Consider the following 14,567-nt stretch of genomic DNA (forward strand, 5'->3'; position numbering starts at 1 on the left):
TTTCTCAACATCCACTTTTGCATTCAATGTGGAACAACTTACACTTGACACATTACCATCTCTGCCTCAATTATAAGACTTTCTACTATGCATGACAACAAAACCCGTACCCGCGTTTACCCGCCCGAACCCACCCCACTTTGACGGGGTTCTCCTCTTTGACTGAGTTTGGGTATGAGTTTATGTTTTCTCCGATTTCTCAACACGGGTACAAGATGGGTAACATGGATATACATATCTGCCTCGAACACATACCCAAACTCATCTTGAATGTAGAAAATTACTTTATTCCCTATTGAGATTTGCCATGTTATAATAATTGCCTTTGAAATTTAAAGGAGCAACCAAATTATCCGGTCATGGAAATGTGAATATTAACATATTGTTGAAAAATGCAGTATAACATTTTCCTCGGGGCTCGAAAAAAAAGATTCACTGTGGGATGAGGATGCGGCGGGGATATCCATAAGACTTGGTACCTATTAGGTACCACCATTGTGAAAAATTTGAGTGTCGAATGAGATTGAAGGTCTCAAATAAGCATCCTATTTTTCAACGAGTCCACATATCTATAATATTAAAAAAAAACTAAATGTAATGAATAGAATTATTGATAAATGATTAGTGGGTTCCGTTTAAGAAATTTGTGCGAGATGCTAGGTTGGATAGATTGAGTGTTTATTAGGTAATATTATTAAAAAGTTATAAATGAATTATGCATGCATGTGAGACCCATTTATGCACTAAAAAATGGATTTATCAATTGTGGATGCTCTACAACGATTTATAATTTGGAACAATTTTTTTCCAAAGCGACTTATAATTTGGAATAGAGGAAGTACTATTTTGAATAAATTGTACTTTTGACCTTCTAACTTTCACAAATCAGTAATTTTGGCCCCTAAACTTTTAAAATAAGACTTTTGACCCCCCAAACTTTAGCCCTTTTGTTAAAAGGGGTGTCCCGCTTTATTTTTTATTGAATAAATTATACTTTTGACCTTCTAACTTTCACAAACCGGTAATTTTGGTCCCTAAACTTTTAAAATAAGACTTTTGACCCCCGAACTTTAGCCCTTTTACCAAAAGGGGTGTCCCGCTTTATTTTTTACCGGATCAACGCATATGTGGACACTAGATTTAATGATTGAAATTTAAACGAGTAACGCCAAATTAAAATAAACCAACATATAACCCAATAATACTTGAATGAGATGGTGATGAATCTCTTACAGGTTAATCAGAGGTCTTGAGTTCAAATCCAACCTTAAAAATACATTAAAGTTAACTCTCTTAAGAGAAAGCTCTGACACTCATTGCCAGTGGCGGAGCTTAGTATGGCTGAGGTGGGCCACGACCCACCCTAAAAAGAAACAATTTTTTTTCTATAGGGAAATTACAAAAATATCCTCGGCTTATTTTATTTTTCTCCGGTGGCCCACCCAACCTTTTCCCATTCCTCTGTTACATATGTATGAATGAGTTTTTTAGATTAATTTGCAAAGCTTAGGTTCATACACTAATGTATGTATATATGTGTATAAGAGATGGTGGATTGTGTAACAATATAGCTTGTTAAAGTATCTGTTAACAGGATTTTATGCTTGTGTTAACTTGCTACTAAAATACTCCATGGATGTAGAAATTACATAACAGTTTGAAGTTTAGTTGAAGAAGCCCAATGAGATTTATTTATCATCACAGTTTGAAGAAACTTTGTGCTTCACGTTTATTACAACAGAAAAATTTATGTTTATATATTAGAATATATTTTGCCGGCCCACCCTCGATATTTTTTCTAGCTCCGCCACTGCTCATTGCCGTTTACCTTGACTCAATGGTTTAGTCTCTATAGTTACACCAAAAAGTATTTGACTAAAAAAACAACATATGCCTCTTTAAATTGAAATGAGAAAATTGCTGTTGACACATATGTATTGGCTGAGACACACCAGTAAATTACCCAAATACCCCTCGGCAGTTAACTGCCGAATTCTAAAGAAAACCGGCTGCAGTTAACTCTCGAGGAAAACCTCGGCAGTTAACTGCCGAAATTCAATTTCGTTCACAAAACCCACAAGAAGTTCATGGCTTGTACCATTTTGACAATATTATTCTATCTAATTCTCCACATCTTGTCTTTCATGGACACGCAGCACCAGCATGTGACTCATGATTCAAGAATTCTCCACATCTTGTCTTTCATGGACACGCATCATGTGACTCATGATTCAGGAATTGTAGTACATATACTATCTAATCTAAAATTGACATACATGCAAGTTGACTCTATGATGTTTATGAACTGAGAGTCATGCCAAAATAAATTAATTACTCCACAATGGCTATATAATACCAAATCGACACAGAGAATTATATGTAGTTCATGGATCTAATAACTTTTGTTTATTTTGAGGCAATATAGCAACAATTGTACTTAAATATTAGAAAAATATAAAAAATTGTGGAAAGACATTATCCATATATGCTATTGGCATCACTTATATGCATCGTTCATGGATCTAATTGAACGAAATGGTTTCCAGTTTCCACGGCACTTGATTGCCGATGGGTGAAACTGAATTTCGGCAGTTAACTGCCGAGGTTTTCCTCGGTAGTTAACTGCAGCCGGTTTTCTTCAGAATTCGGCAGTTAACTGCCGAGGGGTATTTAGGTAATTTACTGGTGTGTCTCAGCCAATGCATATGTGTCAACAACAATTTTCTTGAAATGAACCCCATATAAATTTGACTGATACAGTAAATTTTTAGTGTTCTAGAATTTGTGTATCGTTAGCATTTATTTTTAATCAAAGTGTATAAGGTGCGATGAGACATTGAAGTTTAAGAAAAAAAGTCCAAAATAATATACTAAGAAATTAACAAATTAACGACACAATACATTTTTTCTAAGAGTGCTAACATTTCCCCCTCCCCTTCAAAAAAAAAAAAAACATTTCCCCCTCCCCTTTAATAATATACTAACAAATTAATATTTGCCTAAAAAAGAAACATATATTTTTTTTTATCAAAAGTTGAACACAAAAATCATTGATAGGAGTTAGATTCTCATGCCACTAAAAACTAAACAGAATCAAACCAAATCCTAAAGAAAAAGACACTTGGATTTCAGTTGGAACTAAAAGAAATGATCTTAGGCATAATGATCACGACAAAGTGGTTACTTAATGTTAACTAAATCACAATCCTGAATGTTATGGCTAAGATCCAGATCCAAGTTAAGTGTCTATGGCATTTATTGTTCTCCACGAGGATGAGATGAACACAATGAAGTTCAATGCCCATAGTGAAAACATGTGGTACTAGTGTGCATGACCATACCCAGAAAACAAACCCTATAAGGCTAGCTCTTATTAAAATCGGTGAATTCCAATGTTAAACACATTACTTTGCCATGTAACTTGCCCCATCCTCAAGTAAATAAATAACCAATGCAAATGCCTTCTCCCAAAGCCTTTAGCTTGGTTTGGGATATCAACCACGTTCAAGTAATATTAAAGTCAACATTCTTAATAAAGAGTGAAATTGGCATAATCATGGTAGTGAAGATTGGTTGAACGGGTAAGTATGTTGACCATACCTCGTAAGAACGTAGTTCATCTTTCATTTCTAACGAAAGAATCTCTTTAATGAATGATTTGTAAATATTTTGATCAACGATCTTTGAATATGTTAAAAAAATATATTCGAGCATTGATATCTGCCTAATCATGATGAGTCCTCGAAACCAGATTCAACTAAACATTTCATTATAATACTTTTTGACATAATCACTAACATGATATTACTGCTATTAGTTTCATCTAGTTTGGAGAGCTACTCTTCCCTCAAGCTTCCTCTTCACGTGATTGTTTGTAATACACTTATTGGTTTTGGTACCAATGAATATTTATTCCTTTTGTACTTGTGGATATTTTTAAATACTTTTATGCTTGTTTATTTTCTTATATTTTTTTTAACCCTAATAGATATAGATGACAAAATAGGTTTAACTCTACACAACAATTTGTTTAACCTGTTATTTTGCACAAAATAAGTTAAAATTTTAGACCATTTAAATCAAGTTAGTCTACCATGTTTAAACCGATAAAAAAATAGAATGAATTGATTCATCAACGCTCAACTTTACGAAAATCATTGTAACCAAAAAAAACTTTACGAAAATCATATAACTAAATAAAATTCTATTATGAAAACTCTAACATTTAAATTAAATTTAGTCCCTATAAATATTCACAGTTTTATTTTTAGTCCCTACAAAATAAAATCACACTTTTTAGTCTCTGTGCCATTTTCCTTAAGCATTTTAGGGACAAAAAATGTTGATGGAAAAATTTTATAGGGACTAAAAATGCTGATGTAAATTTTTAGGGTTAATTATGTTTTTGGTCCCTACAAAATTGCGACCTTGTAAGTTTAGTCCTTACTTAATTTTAATAGCATTTTTAATCCCTACAAAAAAAATTTACTTATAATTTTAGTCCCTGCTAAAATAAATTTTGTTTAATTATCCTTAAACTCTTAAATTTTTTAAGGATTCTTTTTATACAAGTTTAGAACACTATGAAAGGTTCATTTACTAAAATCTATAATTTTTTAACATGAAATAAATTAAATATGAATTTTTTAAAACGACAAAAGTTTAAGATATAAGTAACAAAAATATGGACGTAGAAATCAAATTTTTGCGATATTTTTTTCAGAGGACATTTTAATAACGTTCTTAACACGCCTGTAAAAAATTGTTGAAAAACTTAAGAGTTTAAGCATAAATTAAACAAATTTGGATTGAGTAAGGACTAATATTGAGTGCAGAAAATTTTTTGTAGGGATTAAAAATGCTATTAAAATTAAGTAAGGACTAAACTTACAAGGTCGCAATTTTGTAGGGACCAAAAACATAATTAGCCCAAATTTTTATAGGAACTAAAAAGTGTGATTTTATTTTGTAGGACTAAAAACAAAATTCTGAATATTTATAGGGACCATTTATAACCCTTAAATTTATAGTGGTCTAACCAACATTTTGAATCAGATTTTAGTATTTAAATAAGAATAGTGCTATATGGCACGACAATTTTGTCGCACGAATTGCTTTAGCCCTTGTATGCACTCACACATGATGCTATTTGACAAAAGTACACTAAAATATTGATTTTTGACATAGGTAAAATAAAGGCTTAATTGCATGTTTGGTCCCTTATGTTTATTTTAGTTTTCAAGTTGGTCCCTTACGTTTTGAAAGTTTCAAGTTGGTCCCTTACGTTTTAAAAGTTTTCAAGTTGGTCCCTTACGTTTTGAAAGTTTCAAGTTAGTCCCTTATGTTTATTTTAGTTTTCAAGTCGGTCCAAAACATAAGGGACCAACTTGAAAACTAAAATAAACATAAGGGACCAACTTGAAAACTAAAATAAACATAAAGGACTAACTTATTCCAACATGAGCAACGTTTTGGACCAACTTGAAACTTTTAAAACGTAAGGGAGCAACTTGAAACTTTCAAAACGTAAGGGACCAACTTGAAAACTAAAATAAACATAAGGGACCAAACATGCAATTAAGCCTAAAATAAATAATAAACTAAATTTTTGTTTCTCAATATGAATTGTGTTGTCTTTGTTATGGATTTACTACAAAATATTATCCACCAACCGCTTCCACCGATTTTCCATATAGTTTGCAGTGGTGCTCCTGCAACAATAAATTAATAGTCAGGAGTGTTATCAAACTTGGCAGGTTACATGTATCATCCTTTGAAAACATTGAAGCGTTAATTCACCAAAGCCTGTACGGTGTATGTATCACACAGAACAACATAGTCATTCTATTTTTCTGCTATCAAAAGCAAGTGCAGTAACCAAAAACCAAAATTTAATGTTGAAGTGATAAGGACTTAAATTATCATTTAAATTAATGGAGAATAAGGAAGAAAGATGGCTGGAATAGAACTCTAAGAAAGAGAGAAATTGAACAAGAAATAAGCAATCGTGCAAATTGTGCGACAAATGTTGTCGTACCATAAATCATTTTCCTTTAAATAAACTTATAATACTTGAATTTAATTAAAACATTTGAAGATTAATTAACATAAAAAATAATCGATGGTCTCTTCTCATTTTCTATCCAAACAAACAAAGGAAGAAGGAGAAAAAGACACTCTTCAGAATTCACGACGCATGGAGAATGTTTCAGAATCTTCATCGAAGGGCACCAAACGCCGGCGAACTGAAAATTCCGACGCCGGAAACACCTCATCATCACTCGGTACACACTCCTTTTCAATTCTACACCTCCATTTCTCTTTCTTTACACGTTCACTTAATCTCTATTCCAATTCGCAGAAAACGATCTCACATTCACCGATACACTACTCGCTCTTCAAATCATGCGAGCTCAATTTCCCCAAATTCCCAACGTAAACAACATTAACTATTTGAATTTTTTATTAACTAATTAATTAATTATATATGATTAAGTTTTGATTAATGATGTTTATTTTATTTATAGGTTTCGGTTGAACCGTTTATATTGAAGTCTCAATTGTATAGCAGTGTGAAGGATAGAACACAAGTGGATAGGGAATTAGAGGTTTGTTTGTTTAGGAATTTTGTGATTTTGATTTTTTATTTGCTACTAAACATTAGTGTTGTTGCTAATTTAAGCTTTTTAGTTTTAATGGATTGGTAATGTGATGATTTGTATTAAGATTTAAGGTTAATTTATTTGTGCAGTTGCTACGGAGGGATAAAGTGCTTCGGCTTTTTAAATTAAATACCGGACAAGATGATCATGCTGTAATGTTTTTCGATGACTACCTGAAACAGGTTGGTTTAATTATACATATGAATGTATGTTGTCAGTCTGGCCAAACTACTGTGAGAGATTTAGGGCTTTGTTTGAATTGTCTTGTTTGAGCTTATGGAAACAGCTATGACATGTCCATATTCTATAAGTCGTTTTCAGCTTATATAGCTCATATGAAAAAACTGTGGCTTATTTTATCTCTTGTTATAGAAATTACATGTACATAAGCACATTTAGGATAAGCGATTGTGTTATATGTGCTTAGTTAAGTTGTTCATCCAAGCAGAGCCGGAGTAAATGGTTTATATTTAAATGTACGTGATAAGGATTTATGATATTGATTGACCCACGTTGTCAACCTCTCCTAGTTGACAAATGTTTGGTTGTTTGGTGTTGTATATTGTATGTATATATGTCTTCGGTCACAAGAATGTATTGTTGGGGTTGAGTGTCGATTGTCAGCTATCATTTTAGTTTCAGACCGAGTGCTACTCCAGTGCCTTCATTTTAGATATTTTTATCTTCTTTTATGCCCCTTCTTTTATAATTAAAATTGGATGTCTTTGGCGTTTATGGTCATATTATTGTAACTGTGTTTGATTCTGAAAGTTTGTTGATGAACCGTCGTGTTAATTCTTCTAACTGTTTATGCATAGATAGATCGTGTTGTTAAAAGAATGGAAGGAAAGACGGGAGCAGAATGTGAAGTTTTTGAGTGGTTCAAAACCCATGTCCTAGATTCAAAGCTGGATACTGGCATCGAACATGAGGAGCTTGTGAGTAAGATATGCAAACTAGCCTATACTGTTTAATCATTTCCACTTCTGCTCATTTTACTGTCTACTCATCAGAAATCTTTATAATCTGGCTAATGTCCGGCTTTGGGAGAATGCTCATGCACAATATGAATATCTGACACATGGTACTCAAATCGGGATATGTATGCGCATCGCTTGACCACTGTTTTGAATCGTGTATCGTATCGTGTATTGTAAGATACATGAACAAAAAAAATATGACTTAAAATATCATATATAAGCTACAAAATACTTCAAATATAATATGTAAACTTCAAGATACTTCAAAAGTCAAAACTCAAATCATAAGCAAAAGTAAATAACATAAAGCATCCTTAATTCAATAAAAATCAAACATGCAGACTGTAGAGAAACAGATTGTGTATGTGTTGGAAGCCATAAAGAAAGAGAAGGTGAGTGGCTTTTGGGAATAGCTCCAAATTAATTGGCAGCTTACTAAACAAAACTCTTGAATACAAAATGGTTCACCTGCAATATCTGATGTGTCACATAAACCCGACCCAAGGGAACCGTGTAAATTTGGGGTTTTCTGGAGGGTGATGCAAAGCCCAACCCGATTTCAGGACTGATCCATAAAAAACGGAATTGTTTTTTTGGAACTTTTGGTGGGTTGCGCAACCCGACCTGGTTTCTGCAACAAACGAAAATGTCACAGTATCGTAGGATACCAGATTGAATCGGGGTACATGGGATACTCCCGTGATATATGGGATACGCCTGGAATACAATGTCATTTGGGATACAGACCCTGATACGTATTGCCCACGGCTGTTTTCGTATCCTATCGGGATATGTATCGTGGGATACTAACTACACTAATCTGACATGTTCACATATACAGTGGTATATATTAAATACTAACATCACGACAGACATTTTCAAGTTTGCCATGTTAAATTTTTACTTTGATTTTAAATCATGTAGGCTGGTCAATATATATCTTAGCCCAGGATATTTACTAAACGAGTTTTTTTGCTGATGGTTGTTTGTTTGGATGCAGTGCTCACTCTTATCACTTGGGGGAAAGGTGAAGGACAGTCACATTTCCCTTCTAATTAATGCAGGCATCCTTGTAAGTGAAATGGATTGCATCATTGCTCATTTTGGTTGTATTCAAAAACATTTCTGTTTTAAACTGTCACAACTTTGCTTGGAGGTTTTTGATCATATACAAGCTTTTTTCAACTTCATTTCCTGTAAATGGCCAAGTAAACTTCATATTTTTTTTTTGCCAATGTGGTTTACAATACCAACATCAGTAGCATTCACTTTTCTGAAAAGTATGAAACAACTGTTATCTTGTGGTCTTTACAAGTACTTTCACCTAATTATACACTCATTTGTCATATCTTTCTTTCATTCGGAAAAGAAAAGAGAATTGTCCCCTGATTCTAACACGCCAGTTTCCTGTTTGATCTTATCGTACATTCACATGCATTTTTCTACATGAAATTGTTGATTTATTTAGACATCATTGAAAATCCTTTAAGCGTTTTTTTTGTTTTCTTTTTTTTGTTTTCGATCACTAACATTAAATGTTATTAGCTGCATTGAGAATCTTGGTGCCACTCCTTATCTTATTTCATGCTTTGAAGTCCTACAATACAAGACAAACTTTCCCTTTGATTAGGCATATAATATTTATCCTGCTGCTTATGTTGATTATATGCATCTTTAATTTATAACTGCTAGGAATCTCTATCCACACAAATTTCCCTTTTACTTTAACGTTGTTTATGTGATACTTCTGTAGTTTTATTTTATATTGATTATCTCCTCCTGTTTAGTTGCATCCATAACATGTGTGCGTATATATGTTCTTTTGGTTGAGTATTTAATAATTATGTATAATGACTCTGGTGCATACTTTTCAGACCAGGCAACTTATTGATCCAAACATGTATTGGATAGCAATTCCAAATATTGGCTCGCTTCTTAAGGGTCTTGTTCAGGTACGAATATTTGACGTTTACCATGTCTTTATGTCTGGATGCTTGCTATATAGTTTAATCTATATCATTTGTGGTCATGTATAACATGGACCATCTTTTAAATGGTCTATTGGTGCACACAAAACAAGAGTAATTAGATGTTCAGATTCAGACTATTAAAATAAACCGTCCGATTAAATAGAGGTAAAAGGGTGGTTTAGTCTTGAAGTTAAGAGTGTTAGATAAAAGGAGAGAAATAATAAGAGCTTGAACATTATTGGTAATAACTTTGATGATAGCTTCATACAAAAGACTAAACACTATCTCCTATTTATAGGGATATGTGACTTCAAATCCTAAACACTATCTCCTATTTACAGGGATATGAGACTAAACACTAAACACTTTGGAGATACACGTGCTTGGTCACAAGCATAAATATAAGTCATTTAGGCACACACACACAAAAGGGAAAAGTATGAAAAAGAAAGGAATTGAATAATATACTTTTTTGAAATAATTAAATGATATATTTTAATGAGTGTGTGCCTAAATGATTTTGATTTGGTGTTGGGCTATATAAGTATTTCTCAACACTTTGATGATAGCTTCATACAAAAGACTAAACACTATCTCCTATTTATAGGGATTTGAGACTTCAAATCCTAAATGAGAAAGCAAGAAACAAATTATAATAACTAAGTAATATGGAAATTAATTTTAGGTGATAATCTAAGATATTCTGAGAATATAAACTGGTTCCAAGAAATAAACTAAGGTACTCTAATATAATATCAAATGATATGAAAGGATATTTTCTTACATTCTAATATATAGTAATTAAGAATAAGAGAGTGCAGGTCTCTTAACCTACTTCCACAAACCCCAACTCCTCTCTCCCCCTCCAGCTTTCACCCCCTTCATCACACTATCATTTTAGTTTTTGGTTTCAAACCGCACCCTCTGAAGCAAAATGCACAACTACATTGTGCAGTTCCTCAAATACAAGAGCATTGCTCCATATGGTGCCCATCTGATGTCCAACCTCCAATCCCATGGGTGGCACCACTAGATCTGGTGCCAGAATTCCGCCATCAATTATCCCACAGATTTCAGGTTCGTTTCAGTTATCCAAAAAATTCAAAGAAAATGACATCTAGTTGCTTTTTTTACTTCTGCTTTAAAGCAGAAATAATAAACAACAATAGCTAGAAAACACTGTCAAATTTCGCCCTCAGAATTCGCTTCATACCTTCTAGAAAGTGGCTCCTGAGATGGCTTAGGTAATTGACAGTACTTGGGTAAATGACATCGTTTCTGGTCAAATTGATCAATCCTGGTCAAATTTCTCGAGAGATTGAAAGAGGTTGTGATGGTGGGAGAAAGAGGTTGCGACAATGGAGGGTGGTAGCAAAGAGTTGGGAGAGACCAGAGGGCGGGGGAGCTGGGAAGGTAAAGGGAGGGTAGAAGGAGGAAGCATTTCACCCCTCTGGTGTATCTGTGCACCACTAGTAGATGGTGCATTGTATAATCCTTCTATTGTTCATTCATGTAATCTGTTTGACATTAGTGCATGTACTTCAATTGTTTCTTTAGTATTTGAACACATGTTGCTATTTCGATGTTAATCCGCTACATGGAATTTAAGGGCATTGTGTTGGGATGAAGGAGGGTGGCAGCAAAGAGTTGGGAGAGACCAGAGGGTGAGGGAGCTGGTTAGGTTGGGGGTGGAAGGAGGAAGCATTTTGGCATTCTGGTGTATCTATGCACTACTAGTAGGTGGTGCATAGTACAACCATTCTATTATTCATTCATGTAATATGTTTTGACATTAATGCATGTACTTCAATTGTTTGTTCAATATTTGAATACGTGTTGCTATTTTGAGGTTTAATCCACTACATGGAATTTAAGGGCATTGTGTTAGGAAGGAGGAGGTGAGTGAGGTGGGTGGGTATTCGATCAAATGCATATTGTATTACATCTCAACTTTGTTAACTACCTCAGATATTCTGAAATACCTGAAGAGGTGGGTAGCCTCTAAATTGAACGCTCATCTCACTTGTTTGGATTAATTTATTTTTGAAAAACAATTATTCTTTTTGCAAGCATTAAAGTCGTACATATTTCAAGCTCACAAGGCAGTAAATAAATATCAGGAGAGTTGTCAACTGAATGACTAAGCATAGATTACATCGTAATTCTGATCTCTGTTGGTTGAGTTGAACTGTTAAGCACCACTAGTACAACAGATGTGGCCAGTCCATTTTTGTTCTGATGTCTATTGCCGGATATATCTATTCTATGTAGTGGCTGGTGGATAGTCTGTGGGGATTGAGTTATTTCATTCTGATTGGGGTATGATTTGGGTAGTATTTACACACTTTCAAATTTGTACTCTTTGACATAATGAGAGATGCTCAGTTACTTTTTCCATGGAAATTTATAATGTTTGTGTATTTTGGTCTTTAGGAAGTATTTTTTTATTATAATGTAATTGTTTTACTTTGTTCAGGGAAGGAAGGAAATTATTTCCCTTCTCAGTCGTCGTCAATATAAGGAGATGATGTTGGCCGTTTTGGAAAAGAAGCGTCTTCGAATGTCCCCACTTGATATGAGATTTCATCTTCGTGATTTGATTGGTTCTGGTCATCTCAGATCTGACCAGACTCCGACTGGTATAAACATCAAAATCTCAAAAGATTAGAGATCCAGAAAGTCATTGATTTACTTGGATCCATGAAATGATTTGTCTGCTGCTTTTTGCTGTTAATCTAAAGAAGAGATTTAGTTGCTTATTGCTTTGGATCTACAATTGACAATTTTTTTTATTTATAAATGGATATATAATTGGTGTATATCACTTCAAATGTCTGTTTTACATGTGAGACAATTATATACTCCCTCCGGTCCTAAATATAAGCAAATTTAACTTTTTAGGTTCATTCAATTAATGATGTATGTGGTTCATATTATGGACCACATACATCATTAATTGAATGAATCTAAAAAGTCAAATTTGCTTATATTTAGGACCGGAGTAGATGAAATATTATTTCATCCTTTGATTAAGGAAAAAGTTTACTGACACTTGGCAAATACTTTCATCAGCTATCAACATGGACCAATTGAAGCCCATATTAGTTTCCGTTCATAAAGTGCAATTATGTTAGAAAATTGCTTTTTTGACATAAAAAACTTCACATTGACACAAGTAAAATACTAAAATACCCCCAGCGGTAGTTAACTACCGTTGAGGACCCAGCGGTAGTTAACTACCGCTCAATTCATTTCTTCAATTCACTTTCTCTGTCTTCTTTTCTTCTTCTCCATCTTTGTTGCTTTCTCTGTCATCTTTTCTTCTTCGTTCTGTCTTTTTTTCTTCTTCTTCTCCTTCTTCCACTCTGTTGTGGCATTTCTTGACGGCAGGTGTTATGCTGAACCAACCATGGTACAATACAATCTGAGTGAAGGAGATATTAGTGAAATTTTCAATTAAATATAATTTTTTTTCCAAAGATTCAATCAGAGATATTTTCTGATGATTAATGATGATTAATTTAAGAAATTGAAGAAGTTTAATGATGATTAATTTTCAATTAAATATCACATATTGAAGTGAAGGGATGAATTGTTGAAGAATATTTGGAGTGCTGACAACCAACTTTGGAGGAGATGACTTTGGAAGAGTTTTTGGTTTGAGCTGGTGTTGTTAGAGAAGATGCTAAGCCAAATGATGGTGTTTTTCTTGATCTTGGTAATGTTGGAAATAATGGTAATTTGGGTTTGGCTTTTCAGGCTCAGCACCAATGATCCACTTGTTGGTCTTCAAAGTCCTACTAATTTGCCTTTGAATGTTAATGGGATTAGATCAACAAATCAGCAACAACAGATGCAGAATTCACAGTCCCAGGCTCAGCAGCAACAAAGATGGAGAAGAAGAAAAGAAGACAGAGAAAGTGAATTGAAGAAATGAATTAAGCGGTAGTTAACTGCCGCCGGGTCCTCAACGGTAGTTAACTGCCGTTGAGGGCATTTTAGTATTTTACTTGTGTCAATGTGAACTTCTCCATGTCAGAAAAGCAATTTTCATTATGTTAACTCAGTTTCTGTTTTCTAAAAGGAGTCATAAGAATAGTAAATTTGCATTTAGTAATTGTAACTCATTAAGTTGTTTGTTTGATAAAGGTCTTAATGAGGAGTGAATATATCATGCATAGTGGAGAACTATCACCCTTTTACTTCTCTGTCTTCTTTCCCATCTCCGAAAGACCTTCACTTTCCCTCAATTCTCCAATGTTCCTTGACAACCATATTCTCCAGCCACAGTCTCCACCCTGTGATCCATGCAACATGAATTCAAGAATGCCGCAAGACATAGTCACGAAGATCAAATCTAGGGAATGATAAAGAAGACAATTTTGTTGTTGTATAGGACTACTTTTGTTTCCTTCCTTTGCAAAGATGACCAAATATATAGAGGTTCCAGTTCATGCTAAGAAGATGTGAGCTACATAGGCTAATAGACGAAAATTGATAAACAGTCGACAACTAATCACAGAGAATGTTAAAACATTTTGAATATACAAAATTTTCAAAAGTTCAATTCTAAAATGTAAATTTCATTTTGAATCTTAACTTCTAAAATGTATAAAAAATTGCCAAGATTTTAAAACTTAAAGATTATGGGACTTAAATTTTAGAAGACATATTCAAGTTTTTCAAGATTATACTTTCAAAATATATAAATAGTTTATGAAAATAATTTTCTGAACGAATTTATATATTTGAATGTATACTTTTAAAGATTTTTTTTATCTATCCATAAAAGAAAAGATGGGTAGAGTTACTCATATTCAAAGTCATTCATAAATAGTGGAAGACAAATGAATAAGTTTGAGGTTTGATTGATGTACAGTATACACTCAACTGGAGTAACTCTACTAACCTTTTGTTGATGGGTAATGTAAATGTCACCTTTTTTAAAAAAAGGA

General features: G+C 33.5%; 1 protein-coding gene across 2 annotated transcripts; it reads left to right on the forward strand.

The window, feature by feature from the left end:
• Positions 1-6,130: 6,130 nt before the first annotated feature.
• LOC146956329 (Serine/Threonine-kinase) lies at positions 6,131-13,814 on the forward strand. Of its 2 annotated transcripts, XM_085728423.1 has the most exons (9): positions 6,131-6,284; positions 6,362-6,435; positions 6,528-6,608; positions 6,752-6,844; positions 7,481-7,600; positions 8,643-8,714; positions 9,517-9,594; positions 12,089-12,251; positions 13,372-13,814. In XM_085728423.1, exons 1-9 carry the CDS (start codon positions 6,197-6,199, stop codon positions 13,425-13,427), a joined length of 825 nt encoding a protein of 274 aa, XP_085584549.1. In that variant the 5' UTR covers positions 6,131-6,196; the 3' UTR covers positions 13,428-13,814. The 2 variants fall into 2 exon arrangements, with proteins under 2 accessions (XP_085584549.1, XP_085584556.1); XM_085728430.1 differs by lacking the exon at positions 13,372-13,814 and having other exon boundaries at positions 12,089-12,436.
• The last annotated feature ends 753 nt before the right edge of the window (positions 13,815-14,567 follow it).

The sequence above is a fragment of the Medicago sativa genome, chromosome 1, assembly GCF_051527215.1.
Source record: "Medicago sativa cultivar Bolivia chromosome 1, Bolivia_mono, whole genome shotgun sequence".
Lineage (NCBI taxonomy): Eukaryota > Viridiplantae > Streptophyta > Magnoliopsida > Fabales > Fabaceae > Medicago > Medicago sativa.

Excerpts from the sequence above, each read along its gene's own strand:
- LOC146956329 (XM_085728423.1), top strand. The coding sequence starts at position 6,197 with ATGGAGAATGTTTCAGAATCTTCATCGAAGGGCACCAAACGCCGGCGA. Across the intron at positions 6,436-6,527 it reads AATTTCCCCAAATTCCCAAC|GTTTCGGTTGAACCGTTTAT; the intron begins GTAAACAACATT and ends TTTTATTTATAG. Across the intron at positions 9,595-12,088 it reads TTCTTAAGGGTCTTGTTCAG|GGAAGGAAGGAAATTATTTC; the intron begins GTACGAATATTT and ends TACTTTGTTCAG.